At 31.0% G+C, this 13,782-nt stretch overlaps 2 protein-coding genes across 3 annotated transcripts in view; both read right to left on the minus strand.

The window, feature by feature from the left end:
- Positions 1-11,491, minus strand: part of uif (sushi, von Willebrand factor type A, EGF and pentraxin domain-containing protein uif) — a 33,734-nt gene extending 22,243 nt beyond the window's left edge. For both annotated transcript variants that reach the window (XM_015934953.3, XM_015934952.3), the window contains exons 1-2: positions 10,989-11,491; positions 10,436-10,568 (exon numbers count right to left, since the gene is read on the minus strand). In XM_015934953.3, the coding sequence (XP_015790439.2) occupies positions 10,436-10,568; positions 10,989-11,043 (188 nt within the window). In that variant the 5' untranslated portion in view covers positions 11,044-11,491. The remainder of the gene's footprint in view (positions 1-10,435; positions 10,569-10,988) is intronic.
- On the minus strand, positions 420-2,405 carry LOC112539413 (uncharacterized). Its single transcript, XM_025161909.2, has 2 exons — positions 1,990-2,405; positions 420-1,898 (listed from the first exon to the last, which is right to left on the minus strand). Exons 1-2 carry the CDS (start codon positions 2,267-2,269, stop codon positions 559-561), a joined length of 1,620 nt encoding a protein of 539 aa, XP_025017677.2. The 5' UTR covers positions 2,270-2,405; the 3' UTR covers positions 420-558.
- Positions 11,492-13,782: the final 2,291 nt, after the last annotated feature.

The raw sequence follows: 13,782 nt of genomic DNA on the forward strand, positions 1-13,782 counted from the left end.
TATATGCAAAACTTGTCAACTTGTAAACATTATTATTATCATTTAGCCTCAACTATTAATATTAACATTAGTTTCAAGAATAATTTTTCATCTGCTTTTCATCTACCAAACAATTTTAAGGAGAGTTCAGGGCAAATAATAGTTGAAATAGTTTTTCAGCCTTTATTGTTGCTAACATTTTATACTTGATTAACAATTTTAAATCATTTATTGGTTTAATCTTGCTGGACAATTGAAGGTGCAAACAAAAGATTTCACTCTTAACCTGATTTAAACCACTTTCTTAATGTTTTCATCTTGATCAACATTCATCATGACTGCTCATTGTTCACGTTATCAACATTCACTGAATCTTTCATTATTGATAATCGTTTAGTATTGTTTGCCGATTGAAAAGCAACCAAAGAGTAAAACCCATTTTTTAACAATTTAACCAGAAATTCATAGAAAACCAGATTTTTTTTGGTTTGATTTGTAAACCAAAAAACAATGAATTTTAAATTAAGACAAAAGATGAACATAATTTTTAGTGTTTGAACTTAAAGTGATACAAGTGTTTTACATGTCAAGTCCATCGACTTTCCTTTCTGCCCAATCGATGAACCTTTTATTGATTCTGAATCCTTTGGACGGAATATCGAAATGATCACCATTTTCATCAATAATTTCAGAATCATGATCCACATGGGAAGCTTTTTTCCTCTTTCGTTTCTTTTTCCTTTTCTTTTTAATTTTCTTTCTTTTCTTTGCTTTTAAATTGACAGAATCGTTATCATAATCCTCATCATTCTGATCAACTTCAAGTTGATCATCGAATTGAGAAGACACTTGGAATGATCCCATTTTAGTCCACTTTTTCTCATGCCAATGTTCCTCTTCCTTTTCCTCGTGCTTTTTAAACTGTTCAGCCAAAGAAGAGTCTGGCTGGTTCAAGTTGAACTTTTTACGACTTCGTATTTCAACGTTATACTGATGCGGGAAAATGTCTGAATGAGTTGAAATTCCTCTCTCAGATTGAGGAACAACAACATAATCACCCGAAAAAGAGCCCGATGAATCATCAAAATAAGACCTTTCATCATGAACTTCATCATCAACCTCCTCTAAATCATTGTCAAGAGGTTCACTCATTTTCAGGGGCGACTTTTTCTTTCCATTTCCACGAATCGATTCCCTCAAATGATCCCTTTTAGATGGTGTTTTGGGTACTCTGGTCAAAGCCCCAGTTAGTTTCCTCGACTTGGGTGAAGCCTTTGCACTGGAAGAGATTGAACTAAACGAAGAGTTTTCCTCGTCAAAAGTAACTCCGTAGTCGCCCTCATTTGGATCCAAATCTTTATCCCAAAGAGTCTCACTGTTGCCGTCAAACTTTTCTGGTATCGAGAGGTAAGATTGAGCTCGTTTACCAGTCAATGATTGTCTTAGTTTTTTGCTGATTGAATGATTGGGTGAACGACGGATTACTTTGACTTGTTGCTTTCGTCGAAAGGGTTTCAATTTTGTTCCTGCTTTGACTTTTGTTGGTTCAGATAACAGTTTGGAATCATCAAAATGAATTCCATCAGGAATTATTGTATTCTTTTTCCTTATACTCATCAACTCATCAACATGACCCAAAATGCCTAGATCAAGGCCTGCAGTTGCTTGCATTTCGGAATCATAATCAGAATCGGCAATCATTTGATTCTCGTTATCATTGTACTCGCTATCAGTTGAACCTTTATTTTGCTCCTTCTTTTCACCATTATCATCTTCATCACTATCCATTTCATCCTCAGTTTCATCTGCAGATTCCTCGCCAGATTCACCATCATCTTTATCCTTTCTTTTATCATCAACTTTACCTTTTCTTTTCTTTGTTCTCCTTTCTTTTGTCTTCCCTGATCTTTCCATTTCATCTGTATTTCATGAAAAGGTTTTCAACATTTTTTTCAGTCAATCTTATTTTCGCACATTTTCACATTTACCTTTCACTTTTCAACAACTTACCTGATTGACTTGGTGAACGAGATTTAAGAAAATTTGAAAATGAAACTGATTTAATTGGTTGATGGTTAGACTGGTGTTTACGATCAACAGACAATTGCTTCTCAATCAACTTCCAATCATCTTCAATTTCATTCAATTTCACCGAACGTATTGATCGCCGTGAACCATACAAACGATTGTAGTCTCGTCTTGAAGTTAATCCCATGGTCAGAACAAGATTGGAGCAAATAGTAGTTCCAATTAAACACATGATAATAAACACTTTGACCGTAGATGACATTCAAACAAGCAACTGAATCAACCAATTACACGAAACATTATGAAACCTTTAAAGACAAAAGCCAACTGACGAAACATAAAGCAATCAAATTTAAATTTGGCCAACAATTAAGAAGCGAAAAAAAACAGAAATTAAATTCGCGCATCCAAAAAAGAATCCAATTAATGCCAAACGTTAAAAATAATCGCCATTAGTGCGATCAAGAATCAATAAAAAAAGGTAAATTTACAAATCGATTAACAAAAAAAAGGTCATCAAAATTACCATCGAAGCTTCAAAAGAGACAATTAATCAATAACTGACTCAGATTGATGGAAAAGATGAACATGATAAAACTCATGATCATCATTATTATTGATATCATCTGTTAATAGACTAAATATTGTAATCAATAAGATTGATTAAGAGGGTTAAAGTAAGCCCCTAAACAGGTAATGAAGAAAAATGTAAATCAATGTTAATTAAAGATTGGAAGAGCGTATTATTAGATGTTTCATTATTAAATTATGTATTAAAACTAGATTGTACGTAGGCAAACATGATGGTTGGAGAGTAAAGCGGAAAACGTTGAAACCTGTTCTGATGGGTTAACGTTTCCTTGACCTGAGTCTGCAAGTAACTGGCACTAAAACTCATCTCTCACTCTCGTCTTCATCCCCATCTTCAACATCATCTTCTCCATCATCCTCATCTTCACCATCGCCATCATTTTTTCATCATTCTTCTTCTTCTTTTAGCGCCACATTTTTGTCTATTGAAACACCATTTAGAGATAAAGTTGACCGAATTTCCTTGGCATTCCTTACATCATCCGAATCTTCATGTTATCATCAATTTCTGGTTTTCTCTTTCATCTTTTCTCTCCCATAAATTCAATAGCAATTCATCTTGACGCATTTTCTTCCCATTTTTCATCCCTTCCAGGTTTCCTCATTTCTTCCCCTTTAGTCAACTTATTTTTTTACATTTTTTATTCATCTTTTTTTAACCGTTTCAAGTTCACCAGCTCATCAATAAAATAACCATTTTCATTGGGAAAATTCAGTCAAAAATCAATCATTGAAATTGAAATTTTTGCTCTTCACAAGTTTATCCTTTTTTTCATTAAATTGTATCAATTTGATGCAGGTTTAGGTCAATGTTTTGTAATACCAATGAAAATGGTTTCAAGTTGAATGAAACATTTTTCAGTTGCAACTTTGGGTGAGAAGTTTTTTTTAATTAAAATGTTCAACAACTCATTTCCATTAATTAAACATTTTGATACATTTAATTGAGAAAAGAGATTCTCAAACATTTTACTCAACACCATTAGCCATCATTAACTGTGAAATGGTCTTCTAATTATATCCTAGTTTATCAAGCTTTTCATCATTACTGATCAATGGTCAATCGGCTATTAAGATTCCAGTAAAACACAATCTTTCAACATTTAAAATGGTTAACTTTGTTTTCAATTGACAGCAAATGAATTCATTTTACCGACTATTAAAATGAATCAAATTAAACCAATTCTCATGAGAATCAGTTTCAACATGAGAATGAAACAGGAAAATGAAATCAACTGATGATGTGAATCAGTTTAAAGTGTCTCAACATGGATTAATGACAACTTTTTTTAATCAAATTCGCTGATTCGCTGATTAAAATCAATTATTCTGTTTATTACAATAAAGATATTTTTACTTCTTGAATAGCAATTGAATTTACTTTCAATTGTGTCTTTCAATTGTGAAAGTAAATTCAAAGAAAGAGATTTTTTCAAAATTCATTTTGACCATTAAGTGATGACCAAATGACCAGAAATGTGCAACAAAAGTCAGGTTAACATAATTAATGAGCCAATTTGGGTTCACATTCAATGATATTTTGAGGTTTCCAAAGTTTTCATGTTTAATTGAAATTGATTAACATTTCCATGTCAAACTGGTTTCAATGTTCATGTAGCTCAATGTGATTAATAGATTAACAATTTTTTTAATCAATCAAACTTTTCTCATTGAGGCAACCAAATTAATCAAAAATTTATGTTCAACTTCAGATCGAGATTCAACCAGATTAATTGACTAGTTTAAGCAACAATCAAAAATAGGTTTGAACAGGCAAAAGAGATTCATTGATATGTTGATCATCATTGATGACAATTAAATTAGAAACTGAGTAAAAATTCAATTTTAAACATTGATTGATTATTCCATTATCATAATCAAGTTGAACTGTTAATTAAACTGCATTTGTAACGATTTTGCATCTTTTGCCCAATTTTCACATTCAACTGCCAATTGGAAAATTGATTTACTTTTTTGCTTCCCAATGAGTAAATTTTTCATCAAATGCACCTATTTTCCTGTTGAAAGGTGAAACAATTGAAAGGATTGAGTTGAGATCAGGAAGAGGATCATGAAAAGAAAAAAAGTCTGATTTTCTCTTAATGAATGAAACAGTTTTTTCAATGAACATCATTTAGCAAAACAAATGCTTTTAACGAGACAAAATTGCGATAATTATGCTTAAAATTAAATCAACTAATTGCAAGTGTGAAAAGCCGTGTTTAATTTGATTAGGTGAGATAAACTGGATTGGATTTTGATAATCAATTGGACAAAAGTCGGAAGGTTGAATCGAATGTAAGAAAATGAGAAAATTGATCAAATTGATTCACTCTGAGTTTCTAAATTGTTAGCTTCTAGTGAAATTGTGATTTTGTAAAATGAGAAAAGAAAGTTTTTTTTGACAAATGAAAATGTTGGTTTGCTTTGAAAAGGCAATTTTCATAGCAATCAGTGAAGATGAAGTGTGAAGAGAAACAGAATTTTTAAGAGTTTCAAAGTTCTGATTATTAAAGGTTGGAGAAAATTGGAAAACTCAAGAGAATTTATCTTTTTCTTTATTTGCCATTTTCCCTCGTCACAAGCAACTGAACAATAATCAAGTTCAATGTTTTTTCCCTTCGCAATCAAAGAGTAAACTGAATTGTTTAGTGTCCATCAAACATGTACATCTGTTAATAGGGAAACAAGTTTGACCTTTTACTTGGACTGTTATTAAACCTCTCAATTAACCAAATTAGCCGCTAGTCATTAGCAACAAATATAATTGTCATTTGTCAACATTTGATTAACATCATCATCATCACCATTTAAAGTGAATTTGAAAACATTTTGTCAACATCTTAACTAAACTCTAGACAATCAATCAAATCACTTAATGATTGATTCCATAAATTGCAATCAAAGGCCAAAAACAGAAATCAAATTTCACCATTTTAAGACCAAAAATCTGATAAATTCAGAATTGTTTCTGTAAATGAACTTTAATCAAACTATTTATGATCGGTTTAAACCAATTCTGACATCGACTTGTGATGCTAAAAAATGGATCAATTTGGTAATAACAATAATGAAAGACTTAAATGGTGAAAAGTGAAATCTGGTTCATGATAAATCATCATTTTTCGGAGTCATTCATTATTCATGCAAACTCCTTCACAAATTGATAATCAAATAATAAAAAAGCTTTTAATGTTGAAAAGGTTTAAACATCAGTTGGAAATGATGGAAAAGTAAAGAAGAAGAAAAAAACGGATTCGTTATAAATAAAGCAATATTCATAACAATCATGAAAATAATCAGTATAAATAGATTTTTGGTGTAAATAAGAAAATTTGGAAATTAAATGATACAGAAAATAAAGTGGACACACAAGACTGAGAAACGTTTTTCCTGTTTATCATTCTTGTGATATCAACGTGCGTTTCATCTCACGAATCACGCAATCAACATTTAGTACCATATATCAATATAATATTTGGTACTATTGTTGGCTTTGTCTACGTGCTTATTTGCCCCACTTAAGGTTGTAATTGCGCTTGTGATACAGTAAAGCCGAGGTTCTTCTTGTTGACATTTCAATTGTTCAATAGCATTAACTATTCAATGTAATTTCAACATGGACTGTTAGTGGATTCGTGAGTGGATATTGAAATGCTCTTTTTCATGGTCTTAACATTCAATATCATCTAATAATGGGTTTGCAATAATGATTTACCTTTATTATTTAAATACAAAAGGGCTTCCAATCAGGCAAATCAGCATTTCCTTTTAACCATCTTTAACAAATGACACATTTAAATGAGAGTCTCTCGGTTGTTTCATTGATTCCAATGATTATTCAGCCAACATTCATTTCTTTTCTGAATAAGAATATTGAGTCTTTTGAATCTCATCTCAATAAACAAGTTAACTATTGATAGTAATATCATGAAAAGTCAAATAGATGTAAGTGAATGACGATCATTTAATATCGATTTGATTCCAATCAAATATTTAACCTTATTCAATGAATATATTGAGTAGGTTTCAGAGATTTCATTAGTTTGATAAAAAAACTCAACAATCGTTTCCACCAATTGAATCGCATTTTTCATTGCAAGTTTGACGTTTAATGTTGAATTTAACTTTTCATTTCTTTAACTCGTTGGTTTATTTTGTATCAAGAAACTGGTTAAATTGTATTCATATCGATAGCTGACTAAAAAGGTTTGATCCAATTGACCATTTAACGGCCGAACGAGTTGAACACAGTTTTGGTCAACTTTAAATTAAACCGTTTATTCGTGACTTTATTTCATTGCAGCATTAAACATTCAACTCGATGATAAATTTAAGATGAAACTCATCTTTAAATGGTCTGCTTTGAATGTTCAATTGAATTGACTACAAATGAATTGGACTCATTCATGGATAACTTTTTTTCTCAATATTTTTCCCTTTAATTTCGTGATTTGTTTGGCTAAATTGATTGTAACACACACACACACACACATTCAAACGTTAATCTGATTCATGAACTGTATTATAAGTGAATTCAAATTGTCATGTAATCTGATTGATTCCGCTTTTCAAATTTAAATCAATTGAGCGTACAGTATTAAACGGATTATAAATGCGTTAACCATTAAATCCATCCATCGATTCATTATTAGATTTACAATCAAAATGATAACATCAGAAGTGATCAGTGAAAAGTGAATAATACAAAGTATTTATCAAATAATATAAATATAAACTGAATAATCAAATGAGAACAATTTGAAAAGAGGAAAAAAGTTCTGCTGCTGATAACAATAACACTCATTCCCTGAGTAAACTTATCATGTTGTTGAGAGAAGGAAAAAAACACACTGAAGATAATGTGAGAATGTGAAAATGATAAGTTCCAATAAAGTGTACTATTCTTAACCCTGACTTGTTATTAAAGATAGATATTATATTACAGAACTGACAGTTTAGATGAACTCTTAATTGTTAACACACACTGTTAAAGGTTGAGCCAAATTAAGCAGATTATTTGTAAATAACAACAGAAAGGTTAAAAAATGGAAAAGTTTTTTTTCTGGTTAATCTCCAACCTGAATAGTAATGGGTATAAATGATGTTAAGATGAACATGGTGACAAAGACGAAATGATGTTGGTTTCGCTTTTTCATGTATAATTTATGAAACTGATTATCTATTTTCAGCAAGTTTACTCTCAACTTTTATTCATTGTTAAGGACATTGAAACACAACTAAAAGTTGACCCTTGTTTAGATGATTAAATGTTGTAAGTGGACTACATTTAATTGAACCTCAACAAATGTACTAATTGTGGCGATGATTAATCTAACGATTTCAGTCTATTTTACATCATCACTTTGCATTATTATTGTGACAAGAAAGGCGTTAAGTTTGTCGTTTCGATTACAAATCACAGTTAGTCAACTCGAGCTGATTTCTTGATAAAAATTCAATTTTAATCAGTTCGATGGATAGTGACTGGTTGACTTGCTAAGCTAGTTCAAGTGTTAACTGTCAAACCCTTCAACCTTCATCGTCGGGTCATTTTATAATTCATTGTAAACCAACTCATATCAGCTAACAGTTGAATTTTAGGCAAAAATATCATAAAAATCTTTGAAATTAAAAATTTTCGCTGTCATCTTTAACACCGTCTAACCCATTCTAGAGTTGACTAGAGTTGATTTGGTTACAATTGACGTTTCATCAAATATTGATTTGCCAATTGGCTCGTTGGGCACGTCAATAGATTGACCAAATCAAGTATCAATGACCATGTTATCTCATGATAAATTATGCGTTCAATGATAAATGTGATCTTATGCCGATCTTATCATTACCTGTCATTCATTATTCCTTCCGTTCCTTTTTCTCTCTCTGCCCGACTCTCTGTGGTTCAAAATTGAGGTTGAAAGTTTGGTTTTCAATTTGGTAAAACAAAATGATGTAACCAAAAAAATTTGACCTGACCGGTTTTTAAGATGGAGGATCAACAAATTTTAGCTCTTCTCTTCTTGTGATGGAAACGGAAATTGAAGTTTCTTAAAACTGAATCCAGTCAGACAGGTTACCACATCATCTCTCTCTCATTCCTCTTCCTTACTCACCTTACATCATCATCACCATTATCATCACCATTTTTCTCTCTCTTTTCAATCTAAGCTTTTTCTGGTTTCCCTCTACCTTAACCTTTCCTTTTGCTCTCCAATATGTTTACAAAAGCGTTCAATAATTGGTAGCAAATATTTTTACCTAATATTTAAAACACATACAAGACAAGTGGAAACATTTTTCATTGCCTCTGATAATTGCCGATAATTCTGATGTTCAATGAATCAATTGATAACGTTTAAACGTTGTAACAGCAAGAAAACAATTCAACTTGAAAGTGACAAACGATCAGCAATACATGAAATAATTGAAATTTGCCTAGAGTCAAAGATTATCAGTTTCACAGTCAACTGATTACTTGATTATCTTTTCACCCAAAAAGCTCTAAATGTTGATTTACATTTTATCTTGACTTCTAGCACAATATGGAAACGTGTTGGTTCATCACAACGTTAACCAACCATTGTACAGTTGATTAACAAAAAGGTTTGCAAAAATGAACAATCAGTTAAACACTAAAATTGGACTCTTTTGATTAACTTGTTTGCTCAATGATCATGTTTGTTTTTTTTAAAAAATTTTCATCTTTTTCTTTCTTCTTTTGTACCTTCAACTTGCTTAATCATGATTATGCTGATGATAATGATAATGATCATCAGCAATTAACCTTCCTTATCAAAGATGATGATGATAAGAAGATGAAGATGCCCCTGGTAATATTAATATTACCATCTATTATTATATTAGGAAAAGCATTGAAAAATTGGAGTCTCTTAAAAGGTAAAAGACTGGGATAGAGAAAGTTCATTCAACTTGTTTTCCAGTCATTTCTTGGTGAAAATGAAAAATTATTGGAATGACTTTAGGCAATTTTTTCGTTCAGGAATTCATTTTATCTAATAATATTATTGGAAGGAAAGAAAACGGCAAAAAAAAACAAGATAACTTGTTTCATCTTCTTTGGACTTCTTTTGCTTTTTGTTGAAACTTACGTTTGAAATGAAAGGTTTTTTTCTTGCACAAGTATTGACAATCTGAGTAAATTGTTGACAATCAAGTTTCAATTTTCAATATTAAACTTGTCATCAATTGCAATGAAAACAAGTTGTCTCAAAGTCTCACGGAAATGTTGGGAAAAGCAATTTAAGGATTTTAATTAAATGTTAACATTTGATCAACATTGAAATCTGACTTTTACTGGACAAGTTGAAGGTTTCAATAAATGTTTAGGTTTCACCTCATTTTAGGTGAAGTTTCATGTGAATCGATTAACATGTTAAATTGTGTAAAGAGAAAAATATTTTCGATTCTCTAATGTAGATCAATGTTAAAGGTTTGATTAGTAAAATTGGGTAAAATTTTCATGTGAATATTGTGTGAACTTTAACTAGAACTATTAACATGATGATTTTGATTCACATATTTGATAAGAAATGAATGATAATTTAGGTTTCTCTTTGGGTTTGCTCTTTGAGGTAAAATTGCCATTAACTTGATTGTTGTCCCAACGATCATTGGCATCATCATTATCATCTTTTAGCAATTGAAGATGTAGGAAGATGATTATGGATAACAAGGTAAATAAAATTCCCTTAGGCAATGGCAAGGTTTAAAATAACACGTCTTATGAGTCGTTGCTTTTTTTGCTTGCCATTTCTCATCATCATTAACATGGTAATCATAATAATAATTTTTTCACGCTCTTCTCGGCTCTTACCTTCTGCATATTTCTTTGGCACGTCCCCAGGAATGTCTGATATTGAAATATTTGTAATATTGAGTTCCAAAATTGTTCCAACCTGTAAGGCTTTCATACAAGCTTTGAGGCTCGATATGATCTGGTTGGGTCACTGAATACGGAAAAGAAAAGTAAATCAGAAAAAAAATGTTTCACTCAATATGGTTTGATGGAAGGTCAATAAGCTTGAATTTATAGTCGACTGTTCTTTGGTCAAATGACCATATTTGACCGTTTTTTAATGGGTAAATAAGAAAGCTTCATCGTTCTCAGAATCATGAATATTGTAAATTAGTGTGTGTGAAGTATCTCAACTGATTAGGGAAAGGTGACTAACTTGTTGAGGTAAAAACCTGTTTCTTTGCATAATATTACATCAAATATACAATGGAAGGTTGAAATGATGGTGAAAAAAGGATTGAGGTAAAGATTAAGATTAAGATTGGGTTCATTTATAGACTAACATTTTAGGTTAGGTTAACCCAAAGAAATGGACTGTTCTTGGGAAAAAAGGCTTAATGTGTCTACTTACTTAAACATAATGGTAAAAAGGCTATGATGAGATGGTGAATGATGAAAAAATTCATGATGCCTGATGACTGATCAGTTCTGATCTCACAAATCACTTATCCAGAATTGTAAGGAAACATATAAAAATGATAACAAAACACGCAAGTTGTTGGTTGAAAACAAAAAGTTGATAATCCTAGTAGTTACACAGTGATGCACAATGAGACAGCAAACAACAACAAACTGTTGACTTTCTTGTTGGTCTGCTGTTTGTTTCTTTGTTTTTGGCTTTTCTTAATAATTTAATTTATCTAAGGATAAGCCCAAAGTTAATTCCAGTACATTCATGACAATGGTTGAAATTGAGTCAAATAGTAATAAAACACCAATCAAATGTAACCAAATCAATAATATATATATAAAACTTATATATACTTAATATAAAAATTACAAAACTATTACAAAAATACCTATTCTCACAAGTCAAAAGGTAAATGGTTACTTCAACTGGTTAAAATGATGGCGGATCAAGGTACTAACCTTACGGTGAGACTCATCGGTTCAACTTGTCAGTCCAAAAGCAAAACCAGTTTACCTAACCAGCAAAGCCGACTCGTTAGACGCCATCTATTGATTAGGTAGCCAACTGTGTAGTTACGTTCACTTGTTGGGTTCACATTAAAATGGGTTTATTTTGATTATTAATTCCTAACCTTTTTTAAATTCAACATATGCCAACAATTAAAGTATAAGTTGATTGTCAGTTTAATTTTTCTTTTACTGTTTCTGTTTAATTGGTCATTTATAGCCATTACAATACAAGAGGAAACCAGAAATTGAATTTTCATCGCTTCTGTGGTTTACTTCAAGCTTCACCCTTTTGTTATGATTTTACTTGAAAGTGTCATTTTTCAATTCATCAATTAATTTTAATTTTTTGTGAATATTTTACTTAAAAAGTTGGAATTGTTACTCTGAATCGACTTAATATTTGATAATCAATCTTGACTAACTCAGATCACATCTTAATTGTGCTTGCCTTTCAAATGATTTAAGATTCGATGAGCAATTACGATTTTCAATCTTTTGACTTTACATCAATGACACAATGATGCATGATCAATATCAATATCAGTTTAAACTTGGCATTGAATATAAAAATGTGCAATTTTCAAAAATATACAATTCTTGGGTCGAAATGCAGTTTTTGTCGATAAAGACGTCGTGTTATTGAGAGCAATATTTTTGATGAAAAATTGCAAATGATATTACGATTAGTATTGGTTTGGATTAACATTCCTATTTCAAGATTTTCAACCAGCATGAGATTTTTATTAAAAAATCAAATCAGAATTGCCAATACAATAGCCTTAGATGTTATCAATTCCTTGTCACAATAATAATGCAAAATAAGCCAACTAAACGCACGCTAAACCTTGATTCAGTTAGATCAACTAATAAGCAATTTGACACAGTCTTTAGAGTTGAATCAATCTTTTTGCTTCCATCACAATGCTTTAAACCAACTGATCAAGTCAACTCAAACCAGAAATTAACTAAATCAAAGTAACGATGTTATTGATTCAATTTTGAATATGAGGTAAACTGATGAAAAGCAGTTGTTTTAGGTTGAAGCAATTTCTTAGTCAATATAAATATAATAACTTGATATTAAACTTGAACTTTTTCATGTTAAACATTTTGAGCTTGAAACCAATCTTTTGCCCAAATCGTTCAATCATTAATGTTGACTAAATCAACTGAAAGCATCAAAATTATTCCTTCAATTAGCTTTGGTCTAAACAAGAGTTTTGTCCCAATAATGTAAAATTAACCCAAAGAAGTGGATTCATTTGATTCTTAATGTTGTCTAAACATGTTTTTAATTGTGTCACATTTGACATCTAAAGGTGAAGTTACATTGAGTTTACCCTTCAACAGTTTCCAAACATGAATATTAAATATTTTTCATGATTAAATTGCGAAAAGGCGGAATTGAATTGGTTTAACAATAAGAAAAACGTTTCCATTATTGATGGTTAAAGCAAAGTAACGATTTTAAAACATTGAGACTTTTCCCAGTCAATATTGCACTTTAACAGTTAATTTGAACCAAGACAAACCCATTTCATTGATCATGAATTATTGAAATGATTATCAGACTCAAGTGATGATTATGCAGCTACAAACATTTCCTCTCGTCTGATTTGGTGAAAAATGAATTGAAATGATGAGATGAGCAAATCAAAAAAAGGCTCTATTCTGGTCAAAAATGAGGCAAAAAATAACCTCAAAATAACTGGTTATTTTACAGCAAATTCAGGGTCATTTTTTTCTCTCTTTTCCCTTCTCATTCACCAAATCAATTTCCGATCATTTTTTTGTCTCTCTAATCAGATTCTTCTTCTTCCTAGTCGTATAAGTTTCAGTATGGTTATTACAGAAGGTAATTGTTAAAGGTGAACCAAAAAACATCGTGAGACAAAAAAGCTTGAAACGTGATTTTGATTATAAAATATCATCTAATATTTTGAAGTTTCTCAGTTTTTTTTGTTTGAAACTTTCAGGGTGAATTAAGGTTAAATCAAGGGAAGAGGAAAGTCGGTATAAAGTGAAAAACTAAACATTTTTCAACATCCGAACTTCCATATTGTCCTGATCATTCCGATAATTTTGATCGCCATTTTATCCAATAGTTGATCAAATGCTTTTCCCAGACTCAAAAGGTTGGCTAGGTTGGATGGTTGTGAAAGATCAATTGAAATTTTCAGTTAATCGCATTCATTTTGATCCAAGACAATGACAGCGATTCTGGA

This window comes from Tetranychus urticae, chromosome 1 (genome assembly GCF_039701765.1).
Source record: "Tetranychus urticae isolate SD_2017Ah chromosome 1, NJAU_TeUrti_SD_1.0, whole genome shotgun sequence".
In the NCBI taxonomy this organism is placed as follows: domain Eukaryota; kingdom Metazoa; phylum Arthropoda; class Arachnida; order Trombidiformes; family Tetranychidae; genus Tetranychus; species Tetranychus urticae.

Bases quoted from the DNA above. Each gene is read 5' to 3' on its own strand.
- LOC112539413 (XM_025161909.2), bottom strand. From the start codon at position 2,269: ATGTCATCTACGGTCAAAGTGTTTATTATCATGTGTTTAATTGGAACT. The intron at 1,899-1,989 runs GTAAGTTGTTGA...CATGAAATACAG, and splicing joins TCGTTCACCAAGTCAATCAG to ATGAAATGGAAAGATCAGGG.